At 35.5% G+C, this 24,499-nt stretch overlaps 1 protein-coding gene across 1 annotated transcript in view; it reads left to right on the top strand.

Annotated features, from left to right (window-relative positions):
- The window catches only part of CCDC102B (coiled-coil domain containing 102B), a gene marked incomplete at its 5' end in the record, with an annotated part of 214,484 nt that overhangs the window by 62,965 nt on the left and 127,020 nt on the right, over positions 1 to 24,499 (top strand). Inside the window, 1 exon segment of the mRNA XM_081252113.1 lies at positions 16,826 to 16,942. Coding sequence (XP_081108239.1) covers positions 16,826 to 16,942 — 117 coding nt within the window.

Consider the following 24,499-nt stretch of genomic DNA (forward strand, 5'->3'; position numbering starts at 1 on the left):
ATGGTTATTTTAATTGCTTTGATGTTTGGGTTCTACATAAGTTAAATGAAAAAAACCTTCTTGACCATAATTCCGCATCCAATCCTCTACCAAAATGTAATGAAAAAGTTCTGTTTTTAAAACAAATTGTGATGGGCCATGAAAAGTGGATACTGTACAACAATGTGGAATGGAAGAGATTGTGGGGCAAGTGAAATGAACCACCACCAACCACACCAAAGGCCGGTCTTCATCCAAAGAAGGTGATGTTGTGTATATGGTGGAATTGGAAGGGAGTCTTCTATTATGAGCTCATTCCAGAAAATCAAATGATTAATTCCAACAAGCACTGCTGGCAGTTAGACCAACTGAAAGCAGCACTCGATTAAAAGCATCCAGAATTAGCCAATAGAAAATGCATAATCTTACATCAGAATAATGCAAGACTGCGTGTTTCTTTGATGACCAGGAAAAACTGTTACAGCTTGGCTGGGAAGTTCTGATTCATCGCTGTATTCGCCACACATTGCACCTTTGGATTTCCATTTATTTTGATCTTTACAAAATTCTCTTAATAGAAAACATCTCAATTCCCTGGAAGACTGTAAAATGCACCTAGAACAGTTCTTTTCTCAAAAAGATAAAATGTTTTGGGAAGATGGAATTATGAAGTTGCTTGAAAAATGGCAGAAGGTAGTGGAAGAAAAGGGTGAATATGTTGTTCAATAAAGTTCTTGGTGAAAATGAAAAATATGTCTTTTATTTTTACTTAAAAACCAAAGGAACTTTTTGCCCGACCCAATATTTTAAAGGACACAATACTATATTGTTAACTAAAGTACTATGTTGTACAACAGATCTCTAAAACTTATTCATCTCGCACAACAGAAACTTTGTATTCATTTAAAAACAACTCCCCATTTTGCGCTCCCCCCCAGCCCCTGGTAACCACCATTCTATTCTCTGCTTGTGTAAATTTGACTATTTTAGAAATACCTCATATAAGTGGTATCATGCCGTATTTGTCTTTCTGTTACTGATTTATTTCACTTAGCATAGTTTCCTCTAGGTTCATCCATGTTGTTGCAAATGGCAGGATTTCCTTACTTTTAAGGCTGAATGATATTCCATTGTACGTATATACCTCATTTTCTGTATTCATTCATCTGTCAAGTTAGGTTGTTTACATATCTTGGCTGTTGTGAATAATGATGCAGTAAATGTGAGGATGCAGGTATCTCTTAGAGATCCTGATTTCAATTATTTTGGTTATATACCCAGAAGTGGGATTGCTGGATCACATGGTACTTATATTTTTAATTTTTGGAGGAACTTCTATACTGCTCTCCAAAGTGGAGATTTCCCATATACCTCCTGTCCCTACACTTACAAGCCTCTCCAGTTGTCAACATCATTCAACAGAATGGTACATTTTTTACCAAGGATGAACCTATGCTGACACATCATAATCACCCAAAGTCCACCATTTACCTTAGGGTTCACTCAGTGTGAATGTACCTTAGGGTATAGTCTATGGGTTTAGACAAATGTATTATGATATATTTCCACCATTATGGTATTATACGTAGTGTTTTTACTGTCCCCCAAATCCTCTGTGTTCCACATATTCATTCTTCCTTGACCCACCTCCTTCAACACCTGGCAACCACTGATATTTTCTTGTCTCCATAGATTTGCCTTTTCAGAATGTCATATAGTTGGAATCATACAGTATGTAACTTCTGAAGATTGGCTTCTTTCACTTAGTGATATGCTTTCCTCCATGTCTTTTCACAACTTGATAGCTCCTTTCTTTTTAGTGCTAAGTAATATTCCATTGAATAGATGTACCACAGTTTATCCAGCTATCTGCTGAGGGGCATCTTGGTTGCTTTCAAGTTTTAGCAGTTATGGATAAGGCTGCTGTGAACTTCTATGTGCAGGGCTTTATATGGTTTTCAGTCTCTTTTCATTTAATTATTACCCCCTGGTGAAATGAGTTCCTGTCTTAGATTATTTTATGGGTCACTGACCACCTTCTAAAACAGCAGCATTTGAATGAGGCATCCTCGGGATTGTGTCCAGGATCACATCTCAAAGTATGGCAAGTTATGTGGGAGGAACTGAGTGTAGATGCTCTGATGAGAAAGGGCTATAGATGTGGTGGAGACTCAGGGCATCACTGTCTCCTCTTCAGGGCTGTGGTGCATCCTAATTAGTACCAGAAGTTTTAAAGAGAGTTAAGAAATCATAAAGATAGAAGGCTCCTTTAGCTGGTATTTTTATAGGTATCATATGGGAGAACTGAAAAGGCACAGGTGACACACAAGAACAAAGAGTATTCTTTGAAATGCACTTTAGAATGTGTAATTATCACTTGAGGAAATTTTCCTTTGTAATATAGTTCTGAGTTTACGATCAAAGCCAGTCAAAGATATAATTCTATATTCAAATTAAACATCTTCTGGTATATACAAAATGAGTTGCTGATGAAATCTCATGAGAGTTCTCACATGGATAATTTGGATATTATAAAAAACGGTAAATAATATTTTAATGCAGTTGTACTGAATTAGCAGAATCCATTAGATTCAACTGAAAATAATTTTTTAAAATATATCTGTCCAGCTGTCTCTTGAAAGATTTTGATTTAATTGGTTAGGAGTACCGATTACATTTCTGTGTTTTTAGAAGCTCGTTATCCTGATGTGCACCTTAAATTGATATCTGTTGCTCTAAAACATCACCTGGGGAGGGGAGCGGGGACTGTGGAAATCCCCAAAACCAGCTGTGACCATTTTATGTTAAAGATCAACTTGACTTGGCCACCACCAAGTGCCCAGATATCTGGTCAAACATTATTCTGGGTGTGTCTGTGAGGGTGTTTTGGCATGAGATTAGCATTTGAATGAGTAGACTGAGTAAAGCACATTGCCCTTCCTAATGTGGGTGGGCCTCATCTAATCAACTGAAGGCCTGAATAAACAAAAAGTTCAACTCTCGTGCAGGTAAGAGGGAATTTCTTCTGCCCGACTGTCTCTGACCTGGGGCATCAGTTTTGCCCTGGTTTTGGATTTGAACTGAAACATCAGCTTTTCCTGGATCTGGAACCTGTTGACTCAGGTGGGAGCTCTATCATGAGGCCTTCTGGTTCTCAGGTCTTTTAACTTGGACTGGAGCTTTCACCACTGGCTCTCCTTGGTCTCCAGCTTGCCGACTGTAGATCTTGGGAATATGTGTGTGTGTATATATAAATATATAAATAAATATATATATGTGTGTGTGTGTGTGTGTGTGTGTGTCTTAGTCTGTTTCTCTAAAGAACCTTAATACACCAACTTTACTGAAAAAGTCATAACTTGACCATATCTGCTCGCTGCAAGTCCTGGTTTATTTCCACTCAATGATTTTTCTCTCTTTTGCCAGTTGTGCAATTGGCATTGGAAGCACTACCTGTACTCCTAGTTAGTAACATCAATTATAAAGTGAAATATATACTTTATATATTTTATGATTTCTTTGGCCTATTTTCCATTGTTCTGACTTTTTTTCACTATTTAGATGGCTTTAGCTGATTCTAGACATTGCATTGTTTACACAAAAAAGCATAAAATCCCAAAGAAGAAAAGTGATTTTATCAACTATTTGGTTGTGGGAAAGATTTGTACAGTTCAGGCTCTAGTCTCCAATGATTTCAAAACGCCATATGTTAGGGGAGAGTAAGAATGTATTAACAAATTTCAAGTCACCAAATTAGTGAAAAATCATGTAAAATGGAACGTTTCCAAGAGTAACTTAATTACATTACCAACAGCATCATATGCATAAGTTCAAGTGCCATTTTAATATTGACAGAGAGAGTTTAAGTGTGAAATGTTCGAATTCATTTTGAATTACATTCTCTATGTTTAATTATGAAATACACAGAGAAGTGGGTGATGAGGCTTTTTGATTCTTCATAAAATAAGGGTGCCATTGAGACAAATTAAGAGGTGAAAACTCGTATTGTGTTTTAGATAGTTTGATTAAGTATGCTTCTAACAGAAGCTCTTTGTGATTTTAAAATTAAATTAGAAGGTGTAATTGCTATAAATCTTTTGACTAAAATAATCTTTGCTTTTTACAAATTTTAATAGATTTATTGAGATGTAATTCACATACCATACAACTCATTGTAAGGCATATAATTTGGTGTTTTTAAAATATATTCACAGAGTTGTGCAACTGTCCCCATAATCAACTTTAGAACATTTCATCAGTCCAGAAAGAAACCCTAGATCCATTAGCAGTGACTTCTTATTTCCCTCCAATCCCCACAGCTTTAGTTAATTACTAATCTAATGTAATACTGTAGATTTACCTATGCTGGATGTTTCATATAAATGGAAATTTATGACTGGCTTCTTTCAACTTACATAGGTTTTTTAACAGAGTTTCTATAATCTGCCTTTCTACCAATTCTTCCTGTTACAACTCAAGAACACAAACATGTTGAATTATTTTATGGCAACCTCATTTAGAAAAAACTATTGTGAGGCATAAGTTTCTGTTTCCCATAAGAAAATATATTAACATTTAGCTGTTTTATTCATGTCTGAAGCAAGATGTAAACATTTTAAAATTATATTACTGTTCTTAAATGAAAAGTTTGATTTTGACAGAAGTACAGGTCATCAAGAGACCAAGACTAAGTAGGAAAACAAAGAAAAACATTTCAATTTCTAAAGCTTTGTAGAAATGTAAGATATTTTTTCATTATTACCAAAGGTGGCACTCTTTTTTCACTTGGTGAAGTTAAATCACATACTTTAGCTCTAAAAAAATATATTCAAACATGAATATTTGATTTTCCTAGTTTTATACTATGGTAATTATGTGCAGCTTCAGGCAATATTTAATTAAGAATTAAACCATGCTAATCCTTTAAAAACCCTATTTTTCTAAAAGTAAAAATCTGAAACATGTTTTTCCTCCCCAAGAACTATTATATTCTATAATTTCATGTTCTTTGTGAGCTAAAGGACTTGGAGCTCTGTGTGTGTGTGTGTGTGTGTGTGTGTGTGTGTGTGTGTATACTTGGAGAACAATACTCTGTGGAGTTTAAAAGCCTTAAGAGCAACAATTAAAATGATATCACATTCAAAAATATATCTTGAAGATGCTTCTATTCATGGATAGGAAGACTCAATTCTGTCAAGATGCTAGTTCTTCCCAACTCAATCTATGGATTCAATGCAGTCCCAATCAAAATCCTAGCAAGTTGTTTTATGGATATTGAAAAACTGGTTCTAAGGATAATAGGGAGAAGTAAAAGACCCAGAAGAGCTGGTACAATATTGAAGGACAAGAACAAGTTGGAGGATTGATGCTGCCCGACTTTAAGACTTACTATAAAGCTACAGTAATCAACAGAGTATGGCATTGGCAAAATAATAGACAAATAGACCAATGGAACAGAATACAGAATCCAGAAATAGACCCACATAAATATAGTTAACAAATCTTTGACAAAGAGCAAAAGCAATACAATGGAGCAAAGATAGTCTTTTCAACAAATTGTGCTGAAACAACTGGACATCCACATGCCAAAAAAAAAAAAAAAAAGAATCTAAACACAGGCCTTACACTTTTCACAAAAATTAGCTTAAAACAGATCATAGATCTAAATGTAAAACACAAAATTATCAAATTTCTAGAAGATAACATAGGAGAAAACTGGATGAACTTGGGTATAGTGGTGACATTTTGGATAGAGCAAAAGTGTGATCCATGAGTGAAATAATTGATAAACCAGACTTCACTAAAATCAAAAACTTTTGCTCAGCTAAAGACAATGTCAAGAGAATGAAAGGACAAGCCAAGGACTGGGAGAAAGCTTTTGACATATCTGATAAAGGACCATTATCCAAAGTATACAAAGAACTCTTAAAGCTCAACAATAAGAAGACAAGCAATTAGATTAAAAAATGGGCCAAAGACTTGAACAGACACTTCACCAAAGATGTGCAGATGGAGAATAAACATATAAAAAGATGCTCATGCATCCTATGTCATCAGGAAAATGCAAATTAAAACAACAGTGAAATACCACTACATACCTATGAGAGTGTCCAAAATCCAGAACACTTGACACCAAATGCTGGCTAGGATGTGGAGCAAAAGGAATTCTCATTCATTGCTGGTGAGAATGCAAAATGATACAGCCACTTTGGAAGACAGTGTGATGACTGTAGTTAATAATATTGTATTGAGTTACTACATAGTAACTCAAAAGTTACTATGAGAGTAGAGCTTTAACGTTTTTGCCATAACAACAACAACAAAATGGTAATTATGTGAAGTGAAGGATGTGTTAACTCACCTTATTATTGTAAACATTTCACAATATGTAGGTGTATCAAATCATCACATTGTACTCCTTCAACTTACACAATGTTACATGTCAATTATGTCTCAGTAAACTGGAAAAATATACAAAAAATATTTTAAGGCACATTTGGTAGTTATAAATGATGGAAAAAAAGACTTTCTTCTTTGCTGGCTTTGAGCAATTTGATTTTAATGTGTGTTGCTGTGATCTCTGCATATATCTTTGTTCTTGGGCGTGTGTTGAATTTCTTGGATCTGTGTGTTTATACTTTTTATTAAATTTGGAAAATTTCTCATCATTATGTTTTTTAAATATTTGTCTTCATCCCTGTGTCAGGGACGCCAATTATAAGTACGTTAAGACTCTTGAAGTTGTCCCACTGTTTGCTAATTGACACCCAGTGTAGTCCTACTGGGGTGAGTACTGGGAGGCTTGGAAGGGGAAGTTTGGTCAGTGGCATATACCAAGCCCCTTGGTTCCTGAGTTTTCAAATGTTCTTCGTTATGATTAGTTTATCACTGTTTGCTAACTGCCTTCCCATAGAGACCAGGCAATAGAGGTGCTACCTCCTTCAGTGTTTACATTTCAAAGAGATAGTTCCCAGGTTCTAGAGAAGGACCTCCCTGGGTTATAAAGCTTGCAAACGGCTGTCAGATTTATGCCTCAAAGGGGCAGGGAAAGAATTTACAATTACAAGTTGTTGTTGTTTTCAAAATAAACACTCTAAGACAATGAAAGCCAAGAACCTGTAGTCACAAATAAACCCTTCTAATTTTAGTCAAGCTGAGGGGAACATTAAGTCCTCTTGGTCACTTCTAATTCTATCATCTTTGTTCTTTCTGGGCCAGTTTCAATTGATGAATTTTTCTCCTCATTATGGGTCATGCGTTCCTATTTGTTTGCATGACATGCAATTTTTGACTGGACTTCTGTCATTAGCAATTTTATCTTGTTGGGTGGCACTGAATATTTTCATTTTTAAAAATTATTTTTGAGCTTTGTTCAGAGATGTAGTTTCATTACTTGGAGATAATTTAATCTTTTTTGTCTTAAAACCTTTAAACCTTGTTAGATAAGACCAGAGCAGCATTTAGTCTAAGGCTATATTTCCTACTGACTATGGAGGCAAAACAATTCTGAGTCCTTTTGGTAATGGAAATGTGAGTTATGAGGTTTTCCATTTTGACAGCTGGGAATAAGAATTATTACTGGCCTTATGTGAGTCCTAGGTGGTGTTTCTTTTAATTCTCTTGGGGGTTAGTTTTCTTACAAGTATGCTCAGATCACCCCCCTGGTGAGTACCCTGCAGACCTCCAGGGCTCCCCTCTGCTCCGTTCTCTCCGCTCTGGTACCTTTGCCTCAGCTACCCCTCATCCCTTCGCTCCCAGGTCCACCCAAACTCGGGGGTACCACCAGCTTCTTCCTTGCTTCCCCTCCCTACTCTGTGAACTGAAACTCCTTCCAGGTAATAAACTGTCTATTTTTAGGGCTCTTTTTGTTTTCTCAGGGATTGCCTGATAATCAGTGTCTTTACAACAATTGTTTCTTCCATTTTTCTTGCTTTTTAGTGGTTTCAGTTGGCAAATTTAGCTTCTGTGACTCCACCTTGTTTAGCAGTCAGTATCATTTTGATTATGTATTAGAAGTATGTTTTTTTATCTTGTTTCCCTTTAAATATTATTTTTTGAAAAAGCAGTCAATTTTTATACAGAATATGGGTTTATATATGTTTTGTGAATGTTTTGATAAGTCATGATAACCTGTTTTAAAATAACACATATTTTTATTCAAGATATTTTATTTACTGAATTAAAAGAACAAAGGTCATTACCCTTTTTTGTGTAATATTTTATTTTTTACATGGTTTCTAAGCTGTTAATCACCCTTCCTTTTACTAATTTATCAAGAGATAAATAATTCACATGAAGCTCAGACATTTTAATTGGATATATCTTTTTAAGTGTGTTTTAATATGTAGGTTTTTCTTTATATTTCTTTTTCCTTTTTTCCTTCTTATAATTTATTTAAAAAGTCAAGTCATTTGTCCCGTGAAGTTTTATTTTGGATTTTAGAGATTGCACCCTAAGGTACGATTTGCTACGTTTCTCTGTTCTCTATTTTTCTTATAAAATGGTAGCTGGATCAATAGGTTTGATGTAATTCTCTTTCAGGATGTTCTCCTAGGTGGGGTATTCTTCCCTTAAGAAGCACATGGTGGGCTTCCCTGGTGGCGCAGTGGTTGAGAAGTCTGCCTGCCGACGCAGGGGACATGGGTTCGTGCCCCGGTCCAGGAAGATCCCACATGGCGTGGAGCGGCTGGGCCCGTGAGCCATGGCTGCTGAACCTGCGTGTCCAGAGCCTGTGCTCCGCAAAGGGAGAGGCCACAACAGTGAGAGGCCCGCATACCAAAAAAAAAAAAAAAAAAAAAAAAAAGAAGCACATGGTATTTAGCTGTCCCTGAGGTGCTAAGCAGACCGATGCTCATTGCCTAGAACCATCAATTAATTCGAGGCTGCAAAATTGTGATATTCTCTTATTTCTCCTTAAGCTATTAGTTGGAATATTTAAATGAAGAGAACTCCTCACATAATACTTTATGCATTTACATATAGTCAGGATACATGAGAGATTATTTTCCCTTTCTTTACCAATTTACAAAATAAAAATTAGTTCACTAGTATTCCCCAGTGTTAATCAAACTAGTTTTTTTAGTATCATTATGAATTCATGAATTTAAACTTATTGAGTGTGCTTTAACATACTGCAATTATTATCCCTACTGATATTCAAAAATTCCCATATTTAGAGAGCAGAAACTTCTTAATATTGGCTACTGAGAACATTTGATGCAATCCTAGCAAACTTTTATAGTTTCCTTACTCTGTGGTATGACAAAATATACTAGATATACCAAAATATCTTTGTTTTAGATCTGGAATAAGCTATTTCTTCAGAGTCCTGGATTCTCAGTGAGGAATAGCTCAAGACCACAATCTGTGTGTAGAAATGTGCTGAGATGGTCATTACTTCTAGGCCATTTCAGTGGAAAGAACTGGTAAATTTATAAATATGTTGAATGTTCTTTATCATTCTCCTCTGTTCATCACAGTTTGTTCATTACTTTTGGTTATTTAGCATCTTATTTCTTTTTACCTTGTCTCTTACGGCAGCATCTGTTACACTATTTTGCTCTTGTGTTCCTTTTAGTTTATTTGGAAGTGATTTTTATTTCCAACTCTTTCCTGAATATTATTACACTTCTGAATATTTAAAATTCTTGGTTGCATTGCTCTTTCATGTTATTTATAATTTTATTGATGTTGTTTTGGTCACATTGAAAAGTTTGATTCTTCTTTTTCTCTAGTGGGTATGTATGTCTAGAATGTTCTCACTATTTATACCATTTTCTCATTGTATTTAAGATTATTCTATTCCTCATTCTTTTGTCCTTATATAACACTACATATGATTCAACTATGACCCTCTTGTTGCTCATTCTTAAATGGATTTAGGTTTTTTTGGTACATAGAAGGGAAAGTGGGTGAATAAAGAAATGTTTGCTAGCTTCACTGCTTTAGAGCTCATTACTCTTAATATTTGTGCAGTGGGCCCCAAATTATGGCCTTGTCCTCTCCAAAACCTACTGGCCCTGTTCTCCAGTGGACTTCTACATGGATCCCTTCTCTGCCTTTATTGCCACTGTTCCTCTCAATGTGGATCCTGTTCTCAGCATTACCCTCTGAGGGGAGGGGGTATTTTTAAAAGAAGTCTTGTCTGCTTTTTTAAAGAGTATATAGGGTAGAGACTGCTCAGTTCTTCAGACTTTACAATGGCCCTCTCACATAAGCTCCCCAATTAGAAATTGTGGAACTCCCCTAGTTTCATCTACTGTTTTCATGTTGACCTGACACACTTCTCAGGTATTGTATATTGTCAGTTTGGGGTTCTCCTGTTCTCAGATCATGATGATTCCCTTTAGTTTTCTCAAGCAGCTGCTGATCTCCTGCAATTCTTGAAGCTGTGAGTGGGTTGTCTTAACCCACTTGTATCTTGGGGTTCATAGGGACAACTTGTCACCTAATTTTGCTGTAGGCATCCATAGGTTTTTTAGTTTGTTATTCTCATTGCTCTGTTTTCATGGAGAGATCTGAAGTCATTAAAATAATTACCACCACCAGACCACTGCCTTCTTCTCACAGTTCCCCACAGGGATAGTAATTTGGTTTTCAACCCCAGATTTCCAACTTCCACATGGGACCTTCAAAAATTGATCTGCCTAAGGAAGTACTTTGCAAGTGAGTTCTCTTAGCCCACATTACCCTCCACCCACTTCTCAAATGAGAGGCATATTTATCTTTCTAATCCCCAGTATTATTTTAGAACATTTTGCCAGACTGAGAAAAACTAAAGAGTGCCAGACACAGAGATATTTTAAAGTATTTGTATTAATAAGCCAACTAACGAATGAGTCACAAAACCTTTGGCATGTCAGGTGGTTCCTACTTTTCCATTTCATAAAAATACTGGAATAAGACCTAATGGATTGGTCAGTTTATAGATAATAAAAAATAAATTTTGATATAAAATCAAAATGTAGCTTTGCCATATATTTAGTAGGATATTAAAAAATAACACAAACAATGACTGGTATACCAAAATATCTTCCATTTCTGTCAACAAGTGTGATCAACTATCTCAGTGCTCCTATTTTAAAAAGAATAAATAAAACTGATGATAATTCTTATTTTATTCTATCAATAAGTAATTTCATCCATGGTTTAACAAACTAATTGAAAAAATGTGTCTATCTGTCTCATAAAGAGATGCATTTCCAGTAAATGATTAGTTTATATTTAGTAATTATTTATCACAATATGTGCTATCCCATCTTATTTTTAAGCAACCATGTACCTGTAATAATAGTTAAGGTAATTCAATCCAAAAGAAACGTTTTAACATTTGGAACCTTACAGTTGTAATATATATAATACACACATATTTTATATATATATTTTTATTGCATGTTGTAGAGTAAAAACATTTTCAAGTATAAACATATGTTACAGTAAGATGATGTGGAGGAGGTGGAATAGAAATAAAAATTTAAGAAATAAAATTAACAATATATATATTTTTTGAACAGATGAGAGTGAATATCACATTTCTATGGATTTTAGATATTGCATGAAGTGTGATGCAACCATTTTATTTAAAGTGTCAATATTTAATATTCACCAGAAATTTTACTTTTTGAATCTAAATAAATATAATATTTTAAGACAAACTTTAAAAAGGTAGAGGACACATTAGCATGAGAGAAAAAGAGTTTAAAAACCACTAAAATCAGTTATTTAGTGTTTTTATTTTGACTTGAAGGATACAGTAAAATTTGCATTAATCATAGTTAAACGTTCCCTAGTGTCTTTGCTACCATTCTTTAAGGTTGAGGGAGGGATTTAGGTAAAGTTTACTTAAAAGAATTTTTGGCTAAGTTTTGGAGCTATGATATAAGTGATGACATTTTGGAGGCTTCTCTGTATACTTACAGTTGATTCAAGTTACTTGAATGAACTGAACCTCGTTGTTAGCTGTCCCTAGGTCCACTGCATTTGGGTAGCCTTCTATTGGGGCACATTTCCTTCTTACATTCCTCACCTTTCATAAGAATATGGTATCCCTACCAGAACCTGCCTAGCTGTTAAACATTTGGTCTTATATTCTGAACTAGTTGATAGTCAATACTTATCCCAAAAGACAAATTATAAATGTATGTATCAACATGAAGGCAATGGGAAGAGCTGTTAAAGTGTGTTGACCAGGGTCAATCTGATTACAATAAAACAAATAACTCAAACTTCAGTGTGAAGAAGAGATTTGGGGGCATGGGTGATGATGAAACTGTTGTGAGTCTAACATGGTAACCCGAAAAGAAATAATCAGATACCCTAAGCTTGGTGGGGGATGTGGAGAGATGTGGAGAGTTGAGAAATATACAATTGAAGGAAATCATGATGCTTGGTGATTAATTGAATGTTGAACGCATTTTCCTTCTCCTATATTATATGATTAAATAAGAAAATATTTTTATTTATATTACACAATATTTTTATTTTCTAGACATTTTCTCTTGAAAGATTTTTCCACTCTATGCTAAATCTAAATATATTAGAGTAAATATTTATGCATAATGTTGCTAATTTTCCAGAAGCAAATTATGGCAGATATTTCTGAAGTCAGAGATATGATAAGTTGCCTGGTTTAACCTTTCACAAATACTGCAGTATGAAAAGGGAATTTTAATGAGGAATTTTGGAATTATACTGTAATGCAATTTCAAAAAAAAACTATTGCAAGAGACTATACTTAACTGAATTTTAATTAAAGGGACATGAACTTGGAAAATGATTTCTAATTCTGACTCATTTACTTCATCAGATACCTTCTATTTCTGTCATTTTCAATTTAACTAATGTGATATATCATTTGTGGATGACATTCATAATTCTGCTAAATTAATAATCCTTACCATCTCCCCATCCGTGGCTTTCAACTTTTCATTTGCTAAATAGATTTTTAGTTACAACTCCATTAATCTAAACCTAAAGTTGAAGAGGTATGTGGCAAAATTAAGATGATTTTGAGTTCAAAAATAATTTTTAAATGATCAAAATAACTCAGATTTTTAATAGGAGGGAGTATAGTTGTTTCATTAATTTGTTAATCAATTTTTTTCTGTTATATTGTTTTAATTGCTTTAGCTGTTCAATATTTCATTTACTGTTTTTATTTTCTTTTTTGTTCTTGCCTGTCTGGAGTGTATACGAACTGTGAGGCTAGAGGGGATGGCTTAGAATAAGGGATAAGAATACGAGACCAGGACTGAGGGTTATAGGACCAAGCAGCTGGTAAGGACTTTGACTTATACTCTGAATGGATTGGGAAGCCTCTGGAAAGATCTGAGCAGTGGAATTACATGATTTGATTTACTTTTTAAAAAGCTTTTTTTTTAATTTTATAAATTTATTTATTTATATTTGGCTGCTTTGGGTCTTCATTGCTGCACACGGGCTTTCTCTAGTTGCAGTGAGCGGGGGCTACTCTTTGTTGAGGTGCACGGGCTTCTCATTACAGTGGCTTCTGTTATTGTGGAACACGGGCTCTAGGCACGCGGGCTTCAGTAGTTGTGGCATGTAAGCTTCAGTAGTTGTGGCTCACGGGCTCTAGAGCACAGGCTCAGTAGTTGTGGCACGCAGGCTTAGTTGCTCCACGGCATGTGGGATCTTCCCGGACCAGGGCTCGAACCCGTGTCCCTTGCATTGGAAGGTGGATGCTTAACCACTGTGCCACCAGGGAAGTCCCTAAAAAGCTTTTTTTGATGGCTGTTTGGAGAAAGAGAATATAGATCCATGAGGAGAAGCAGAGAGTGTGGCAGTTATTAAAATAACTGAGATTTTGGTGGTTGATCAAGGCAGTAGTGGTGAAGGTAGAAAGTGGATGGATTTATTAAATAATTTGAAGGCTAAGTTCAATTGATTTGTTTTTAGTCTGAATGTGGCATATCAAAGAAAGAAAAAAGTTAATCATAAGTCCAATATTTTTGGCCTGATCAAAGGGAAGGATGGAGGTGATATTTGTTGAGATGGCAAAGACTAGCAGAGAAACCTTTGAAGGAGAAGTACTTAGTCTTTTCAAAGTGTTAAACTTTAGAAGCCTATAGAAGTGATAAGTAGCAAGTTGGGTGTGTGGGTCAGAAGTTGAGGAGAGACCTTAAGGATGGAATGAGGCACTTGAAGGTTGTCAGCATTTTGAGTGGTATGCAGTGCCATGGGTGCACATGAGCTGTCCAAAGGAGCAAATGCGTCAAGAGAATGGGTACACTCCAACATTCAACTCTGTCTTCTAACTTTTCTAGTAAATTTTTTCTGAAGGAAGGATGGCTAGTCACATTTAAAAAAATCCTATTATTGTTCTTTAAATTTTTGAAATTGCTTTGTCCTTAATTTATGAATGCAATATATATTCATTTTTTTCCCTGAAGATCGTGATTAGATTTTTTTAAATCATTCTCTTTCATATCTTAAATTGTACTATTTTTCTGTTTTGTTTGTTTTCTATCAGACATTCTGTTTCTTAATCTTGGTCATATTTTTTCATAGCCTTGGGGTTCTTCCTATGTCCAGAGATCCTTGATTTTCTGCTCACAGTGATGAATGAAAATGGAATTATTTTAGGTAATTGATGTGGATTCCCTCTTCTGTTGCATATGAAAGTGTACTTTCCTGCTTCTTCTCTCCTTTGAGTGGTTTACTGAAAGTTCTGTTGACAATGGGGGCCTTTATGATTGATCTAGTTCCCTGAGAAGTAATGACCAAGATTTCAGAAGTTCAGCTAGGGGCACTCAATTACCACAATGAGTTAATTTTTTGTTTTTTGGTGGACACAACACAAAGCCTGTTGCTTGCAATTTGTTATCCTTTTTTTTTTTTTAGCAAAGTGAATTTTCTTTTATTTTGCCCAGAGATTAATGCCACACTCTCTATTTAACTGACATGAAACTGGAGTGAAACATGCATAGACAAACTTCCAATGGACTTTGTGGCATAATGTCCTGTTTCACTCTTGACTTTTGTGGTGCATTTTCCACATTACAAATTCTGAACATGAAGCCTCTGTGCAGTTGGCAAATCAGCCCCTCCCTCCACCATGGTCCATTTGTAGTATGTTGGCATGATAGTATCTTCTGTTATGCTCCCTCTGTTATTTATTTCTGTAAGCTTATTGCCTTTCAGAAAATTATTATGACATTTAGCTTTACAACTATAAATGCAGTATTGGTTTATGCACTGGTTTAGGAACTCAGGTAATGAATTTGGCAAGAATGTTCTCAAATTTGCTTCCCCCAGTTATTAGCTTTGTGAATTTGGGAATGCTACTTAAGCCTAGTAAAAATATGTTTTATTTTTCTTTAAGGTAAGGGGTAATAATAATAATACCTAACGCAGAGGATTACTGTTAGCATTAAGTAAGGAAATATATCTCGAAATATATATCAAGTCCAGTTCCTAGAGACTAGTACATGTTTACTATTACTATTAACAATATTAATGTGAATAAGATTACTTAAAAATTTTAAATAAGTGGTGTAATGATAGCTTTTATATTCTAATTTATTGTCGGATTACATACAAATTATGTAATTTTAATTCTGGAAACCTACATAGTGTAGGAAAAACATGTTAATAAAACAAAATAGCCTATGTGTATATATCTACATATTATATATATGTCAAATTTCATGATTCTGCTGAAAACTTCTAATTATAAGGACAGCTATGGGGAAAAATCATTGTTTGCATTTCTAGGATTTTTCTCATTCCTATGTTTCTTTTTATAGACTTAGGTTTTAGGTTCACTGCAAAATTGAATGGAATGTACATAGATCTCCCATATACCCCCCCCATAGGTAGCTTCCCCCATTACCAAGGTCCTTCACCACAGTGGTACATTTACTACAATTGATAAACCTACACAATACAGTATAATCACCCAAAGTCCATAGTTTACCTAAGGTTCACTCTTGGTGTTGTACATTACTGGTTTAGACAAATGTATAAGGACATGCATCCATCATTAGAGTTTCATACAGAGTAATTTCACTGCCCTAAAAGCCTCTGTGCTCCACCAAGTCATCCCTTCCTCCTCCAAGCCCTGGAAACCACTGATCTTTTTATTGATGACATAGTTTTGCCTTTTCTAGAATGTCATATAGTTGGAATCATACAGTATGGAGCCTTTTCAGATTGGCTTCTTTCACTTAAAAATATGCTTTCATGTTTCCTCCATGTCTTTCCATGGTTTAATAGCACTTTTTGGTTTGTTTGTTTGTTTGTTTTAGTGCTGAACCATGTTCCATTGTCTGGATGTGCCAGAGTTTATTTATACTGTTTTCCTGCAGTAGTTTTTTATAGAAATTTATTGGCATCTTTTATAGATGTTCTACATACATTTTACCAGCTTGAGCATTATACAGATGTATTTTTTCCATTGCCCAAATTTGTCTCTGTTACAATCTATACACTATTTATACTTCATAGAAAATATATGTAAGTAGGATTACAAAGAGTACTATGGGACTAATATTCAAGACTGAAAGATCAGAATTAATTGGATTAGTTTAGAATCCAATTAGTCAATTATTAAGAATCTGTGGAGGTAACTAAGCTTTGTCCAATTTTCAACTTGTGAATTTAGATTAATGGAGGTTTGCTGATTTGTTTTCCAACAACATAGGAGTTTTCAACTACAAGTGTAAAGAAATACATGGTTCAACTACAATATTTATAACAGCAACAACAAAACCTACCAGGTTATACATAGAAAAAAAAAAAAGAAAGCAAAATGAAAGACTAATGTGAATTATCCTGGAACTAGCCTTTGTAATATCATGTGATTATGACTTTAAGTTTCTTTTTTCAGTTTGACATTCTTCATGGTCAACATAAAAATAAAATGGAAGAAATATCAGGAGATATAAAGGAAGGATCAAAATCTAAAAATAGCAGTGACAGAGTGATCTATGAGTTAAGAGCAGAGGTAAGATACTGGGTAAAGAGTAATATACTAAAACATATCTGAAGGTTATTAAATGATATAATGTCCTAAGAAGTATAATTGAGGAGTCTTTGGTTATTTTATGAAAAAGAATGCAGCTGAACATCAAAACTAAAGTATCAGTGTACATGTGATCTAAAATGCTGTGAAATGATATTGGTCCAACACTATATCTGAACTGCCTGAATGTTATATATAAAGACAAATTGACTAAAAACCACCTGGACACACCCCTACCCTCACCCCATATAAGGAACAAGTTCCCCCCCACTCAGGAAGCGAGCAAGAAAGAGAACCTGTTTGTTCTTGTTCCCCCCTGCTGCAGGTGGGGCCCCAATAAAGCCTTGCCTGAAAAAAAAAAAACCCACCTTATAGCTGATACATCTTACTGTGAATAAATACTTATTAAAAGTTTGATCAGCTGCTGGATCTCATGTGTTAAGATATCGGGAACAATGGCATTCAAATTTGTTACATGTAGTTCCTGGTTGAATTCACACGGCTGTTGGCAATTAGCAGCAGGCAGAATTACCTCACTTTGGTTATGGTTAATTCATTTCTTAGGTGTGCCGAGTAAAGTGGTGGAAACATCTAGTTTCCGCTCCCACCACCACCACCAACGACAAATTAATTTTCACAGATTGTACATTCTGTTTTCTTTGTCTTATTGGTAAAGGAGGAATTATCATCCTTAGAGATAGGAGGGGAGATTGAATTATTTGTACTTTATAGAACATTGTGTTAGTGCATTAAAAGTGGGAAATCATAAATTATGTATTATGTAATGTGTAATTCTGGAAGATGTCTTAGATACAAATGTGTAAGAACAATTCAGGAAATGGAATTAAGTTAGTGAAAAATATAGGTTGGGAGGAAAGTAATTTGTACTAGAAGGTTTCTTCCTTATAAAATTCTGTAAAGACTGAATTCATACCTCAGTATGTTTTATATCAGATGAACATAGTGCAATGGAAAATGCATAGATTTCAGAACAAAAGTGGTTCCATCACTTACTGATTACTTTATTCTGGTCAACTCCTTAAGCCTCTCTAAATCTCAGTTTACAAATAGTCATAAGGGAAGTAAGAGTAATACTAGTTATCACACAGGAATTTTGAAAAGATTATGTATTGCAGGGGAAAAATTGTCAGAGGCAGAGTGCTTTACTGTTGGGAATTAGCTAAGATATTCAGGAGAGTTTGCCCTTCCTGAGATTAGCTCTTCCCTTGTCACCTCTTCTATGAGTCATGTAAGGGGTGTTGGGGTGAGGGAGGATATATAGAGACATCCGTGATGAGAAAGACTGAACTGTTGAAAACATTGCTTCCTAACAGTGAAGTCAAAGGGGAAAAAATGATGGCTCATATATCTTTTGTTTTCTAAGAGGAGCCAAACCAGCAGGATAGGTACCAGTTTTCCTTGGCCCTGAGATCTGAGAAGTATCTTTGATTAAGCATCACACGCACACTATGTCATGTACAAGCTTATTTAGGAGTTAGAGGCAAATGCAGAGGAAGGCACATATGGTTGTTAATACTTTCCTCAAAAGTTGATGGCATTGTCTTAGATCATCATTTTCAGGATACATTGGGAGCCATAGCAATATAGGATCTCTGATATACAACTTTTTTAGTTTGGTGTAATAGAAAGTTCTGAGACTCATTTGAGTAAGCTATTTCACATCTATAGAGCTCAATTATGTATCTTAAATTAGGATACAAACATTTTGCCCACCTAAAGACACTTTTTCATAAGATATTCAAGCACTATGATATATAATTTTTGCTATTTTGAAATTCTTAGTGAAACACTTAATGCTGAAAGCAAATGTAGACATGAATTGCCTATGTCTTTTACTCTGTGCACTTGAATGTTATATTCAAATGAATTAAATTTCAGAAAGAAGGCTTTGTTCAAAAGAAAACAAATATTGGGGGCCTCCCTGGTGGCGCAGTGGTTGAGAGTCCGCCTGCCGATGCAGGGGATACGGGTTCGTGCCCCGGTCTGGGAGGATCCCATATGCCGCGGAGCGGCTGGGCCCGTGAGCCATGGTCGCTGGGCCTGCGCATCCGGAGCCTGTGCTCCGCAACGGGAGAGGCCACAAGAGTGAGAGGCCCGCATACCGCAAAAAGAAAAAAAAAAAAAAAAAGAAAACAAATATTGGGACAACTTCTTATAGAAACAGTGAGCTGTGTCTGTGTGTGTTGTATATATGAGCCTATGTGTTCATTTAAATTTTAAATTAGGATAGAAGCTACATCCTTTCTTTGGAAAAGAAGACATAACCACTCTGTTGTCATTATTTTGTTTTTTATACTGGTTATGTTTAGGTCTTAAAATCTTATCATAACTTTTTATGTTTGCATAAAAGTCATTGGGTGATTATACCATAATTTAATTAAAATATAATCTATTTTTAAAAATCTGCTTAGTTTTATTTTTACATATATAATCAATATTGCAGTAAACATGCATGTCCACGTCCATCTTTAAACATTTTAAAATGGCTTAGGGTAAATTCCTAGAAATGTTATGGCTTTTTCAAGAGAATGTTTATTTTTTCAGTATTTTATACACACTGCCAGATTGTCCATTAGAAAAATTATATCAATTTACATTCTCACTCACCTGCAATGTATAAACATGCTCATTCTATAGCCAACAGTATATATTATTGTTTTTAAAATTTTCCTAGCTGATAGGCCAAAAATATCATTTTAATTTGTATTTTATTGATCTAAACATACACTTCTGGTTGTTTGCTCATTTTTTTTGGTTTTTTTTTTTTTTTTTTTTTTTTGCGGTATGCAGGCCTCTCACTGTTGTGGCCTCTCCCGTTGCGGAGCACAGGCTCCGGACGCGCAGGCTCAGCGGCCATGGCTCACGGGCCCAGCCGCTCCGCGGCATATGGGATCCTCCCGGACCGGGGCACGAACCCGTATCCCCTGCATCGGCAGGCGGACTCTCAACCACTGCGCCACCAGGGAGGCCCTGTTTGCTCATTTTTATTGGTATAAAGTTTATTATAATAGCTACCATTTACTGAGAACTTACTGTGTACATCACACATATATTGCTGAGCCATTGAAATATAAAATCTTATTTAATATTTTAACACTCTTATGATCTGTGTATTCTTAGCTACTTTTAATGGAAAGAATCTTAGAGGACTTACCTTGATCAAGGGTACAACAAATGTTATATAGATAATCTTTTAACTATGTTCTTATTTAGTTCCAATTTCTCAGAGGCACACACTCAGGGCAGATTGTTCAGCAGGTTAGGATCTTACCAAAGGCCACCAGCCCATGAGTTAAATCCTGAAGCCACATGTTACCAGCAGTCAGTATCTGACATTGCTACCCCAGTCTGTCCTCATTCTGTGGGTTTACTGAAGCAACAACTCTGGAAATACAATAGATTTTAATTGTTGGAATTAAAAAATAATATCTTCATATCAAACATCATGATTTTCTAACCATTGGTTATCCCCATATGTCATGGGCACCTTTTAAAAACTGTTACTAACACCCACCAATTTGATAATAGTATTGTTTGCACTTGAGGAGTGTGTTTTACTTATGTCTTAATCTGCCCAGTCTCTTTCAGAAATAGTTTGATGATGATCTTCCCATTTTGGAAATCTGATTGGTCAAAGAAATTCAAAAATGCAGTCTTGATAAAAAGGCCCCAGAGTATTTAAATAATTGACTCTTCTGGACAATGTGTAATGAGGTGAATTCTCTGAGCAGGAAGTCACTTGGTAAATGAATATATCTTAACATATGCATATATGCATAATGGATGCATTTGATCTTTTCTCCACATTTAAGATCAAGACCCCTTGAACTAGAAATGAGAGTTTATTTAGAATGGAAATGAACTGGCATTCTGAGTGAAGAAATTGTTACCTTTTTCTACAACCTGGCTGCTGCCTGAAAGAAAACTAATAATTAGGAAACAATCACATTATATTTTTTAGGCCAAATTTTTGGGATAAACATTTTCCAAGGGAAAATAATTAGTTTATCTTGTATTATTCCAAAATATATCACTTATATTTCAGTTTCAAATTTTGGGGAATTTTGATTTCATACTTCTTTTCTGTGGTTTGTTCTTTTCTCACCTATTCACACATTTATATCCTATTCCTATTCCACTTTGGAAAGATTAAGTAGACATACTTTTCCCTACTTAATTCAATAAATCAAATAAAAGCTCTGAACATTATAAGTAAAGCAAACATAAAAGACTCAAATTTGAAGAGAAAAGGCATTCAACTAGGTATCTTGGGACCTAAGAAATTACATGGAGGAGTTTCCTGGATTTTCTTTTCTCTTCATATATGCCAGAATTGGAGCTGAAGAAGCTAGCAGCCTGGAAATAACAACAGGCACAGATAAAAACAAAACCAAAAACAAAATGCAACTGAAGTCTGCTTGCTCTAGTTAAAGGACTAGGGAATGGTCAGCTTAGCAAGACAGGAAACCACTAGACAAGAATTGTTCTAATCCACCAAATATTACAGAAAGCAGTGGTGCCCCACTCAGCTCCTGTTACTGAAGCTGAATGGGGAGCCTATACTTCCACCCTCACAAGACAGTAGAAAGTTGCCCAATCCTTCCTTCTGGAGTGTTGGCATAGAAGGCTGAGCTGGAACCAGGGTTTCATCCCTGCTGGGCAGCAGTGAGACCCCCAGAGCTTGTGGTGTCAGTGAAAACCATGTAGGGGGCCTGTACTTTCACCTCCACCCTCTCCCAGCTACAGAGGTCTAGTAGCTGGAGCACCCATCCCCATCCAGCAGTAACTAGGAGCATCCCCAGTTGGGTACCAATGGAGGTTTGGTGGGGCCTGGACTTCTAACTTCACCTGGAAGTAATGAGTCTATGCTGCTGCATTACCTTCCAGAATGGTGCATCAGAGGAACCTGTCTAACACAGAATGTTTAGATGAGAACCAGAGTCTCATAAGATAATACCCAAAATGTCCAGGACACAATTGTCTATTACTCATCATATCAAGAGCCAAAATATCTCAGAATGAATGAAAGATGACAATCAACAAATGCCAACACTGCAAAGACACAGATGTTTCCATTTCTTGGTGAGAGTTTTAAAGTGGCCATTATAAAAATGCTTTAATCAGCAATCATGACCATGCTTGAAACAAGTGAAAAAAATAGAAATCCTCAGTAAAGAAATGGAAAGTATCAGCAGAGAAATAGAAAATACAAAGAAGAAACAAATGGAAAAGTTAGAAGGGAAAAACACAATAACCAAAATTTTTAAAAATGATGCATGGAAGGGACAGAAGAAAGAATCAGTGAACTTGAAGACAGAGCAATAGAGATTACCCAGTCCAATGAAAGAGAATCGTCTGAAAGAAAACAAAGCCTTTGCGAACACGGATTGTGGTAGGGGCCTGCGGGATGCTAACAAAGATCAAACACTATGTCACTGGAGGCCAGTTTGAGAGGAGAAATTATGAGGGGCCGAATATTACTCAAAGAAATAGAGTGAAAAATTTCCAAATTTAGGAAAAGGGTCAAATCTATAGTCAAGATGCTTAGGAAACCCCAATCAGCATAACTTCAAATATATCTACATCCAGATACTTAGTCAAACTTATGGAGAACTAAGAAATAATGATCTTGACAGCACCAAGAAGGAAATTACACCTGACCTACAGAGAAAAAATAAACCAAATGACAGTGAAAATTTCATCAGAAACCATGGAGACCAGAAAGAAGTGGCACACTTTTCTCCAAGTTCTAAAAGAATTGTCAACTCAAAATGCTATATCCAGTGAAAATACCTTTTAGGACATTCTCAGATGAAAGAAAACCAAGATAATTTGTCTCCAGTAAATAAGCACATGAAAAGGTGTAACACATTAGTCATCAAGGAAGTGCAAATTAAAACCACAGTAAGATAAAACTACACATTTATCAGAATGGGTAAAATAAAAATTAGTGACAACAGCAATGCTGGTGAGAATGCAGAGCTACTGGATCACCCAACTCGCTACAGGAGATGCAAATGTTAGCAGTCACATTGGGAAACAGTTTGGTGTGTTCCCAAATAACAACTATCATGTGACCAGGAAATTGTACTCCTGCGCATTTCTCGCAAAGAAATGAAAACATATCCACACAAAACTTATACATGAATCTTTAAAGTAGTTTTGTTTATAAATGCCAAAACTTGGATACAACAATGATACCTTCAATGGGTAAATAATTAAAAGCCATTACAGCTATACCTTGGGATAAACTCCTCAGCAATAAAATGGAATGAATTCTTGATCTATGCAGCAGTCTGGGTGCATCTGTGGAGAAGCATGTTGAATGAAAAATATCAATCCCAAAGACAATATAGCCCATGACTCCATTTATATTACAGTATTGAAATGACAAAACTTTAGAAATGGAGAGAAGATTAGTGGTTGCCGGGGAAGAAGGCATGATGGGTGGGGAGTGTGCGTGGCTATTAAATGGCAACATAATGCATCCTTGTGATGGAAATGGTCTGTATTTTGACTATGTTTTTGTTAACATCTAGTTTTTACACTGTACTATAGAGTTACAAGATGTTATCATTAGGGAAAACCAGATAAAGTACACATGGGATTTATTTTGATCATTTCTTACAACTGCTTAAGAATGTACAATTATCTCAAAATAAAAATTCAATTAAAAAATCCTAATCTTCTCTCAATATGTGAGACAAGTTCCACCCTTTCTACATACTCTTCTGAAAATATGCATCCCTCATTTTATTTCCATTTTTGGGATCCAAGAGACCTGGGTCCAAGTAACTTGGCACTGACTTGCCGTCTGACTTCCTACTAACTACATGGATTTTCTAAGTCTGTATGATTATCTGCAAAATAGTATTTAAGTAACAACTCATCTAAAGGATTAATTCATCCATATATGTAAAGTGCTAAAAATTGTACATTATGTGTATGTAGTAGGTATGCAAGAAATACATGTTTTCTCCCTTGTCATTCAAATTGTATTTAGTACATCCTATATTGGAATGACAATCCAGATTTTTAGATATTAGTAACATTGTAGATAATTCTGTGATATCCCATAGAAAACTTCAGGATACTTCTATATGTGTGTGTTCTTCCTCTCCTCAGCTGTAAGCTTTTTGGAGTTTAAGGGTACTGTCTTACAGCAACTGCACTGAGCACAGTTTCTGGTGCCAAATAGGTTTCCAATAAATGTTTGACAGGGGGAAATGCATCTTTTAATGTGAATAATCTAGCTCCAAAATTAGTCTGTAAATCTTCCAAAGGAGTAGAATAGATTTTCCCATTCCTGAATCACCAAGGAATGGTCTTGCATATATCTCTTCACACATTGACAGTTAAGGCAAGACTTTAATGATTATATGGACAAAGACCATGAAAGTCTTGAGCAGGAAAGAACCTAAAGGTACAGTCTAGTCCTTCATTTCACAGATTCCCTTTCTCACGTTAGCGAATTATTCACAATGGGCTCTTCCGGCTCTAGATGTGTCCCCATCCCCA

The sequence above is a fragment of the Mesoplodon bidens genome, assembly GCF_964165515.1.
Source record: "Mesoplodon bidens genome assembly, chromosome: 13".
In the NCBI taxonomy this organism is placed as follows: domain Eukaryota; kingdom Metazoa; phylum Chordata; class Mammalia; order Artiodactyla; family Ziphiidae; genus Mesoplodon; species Mesoplodon bidens.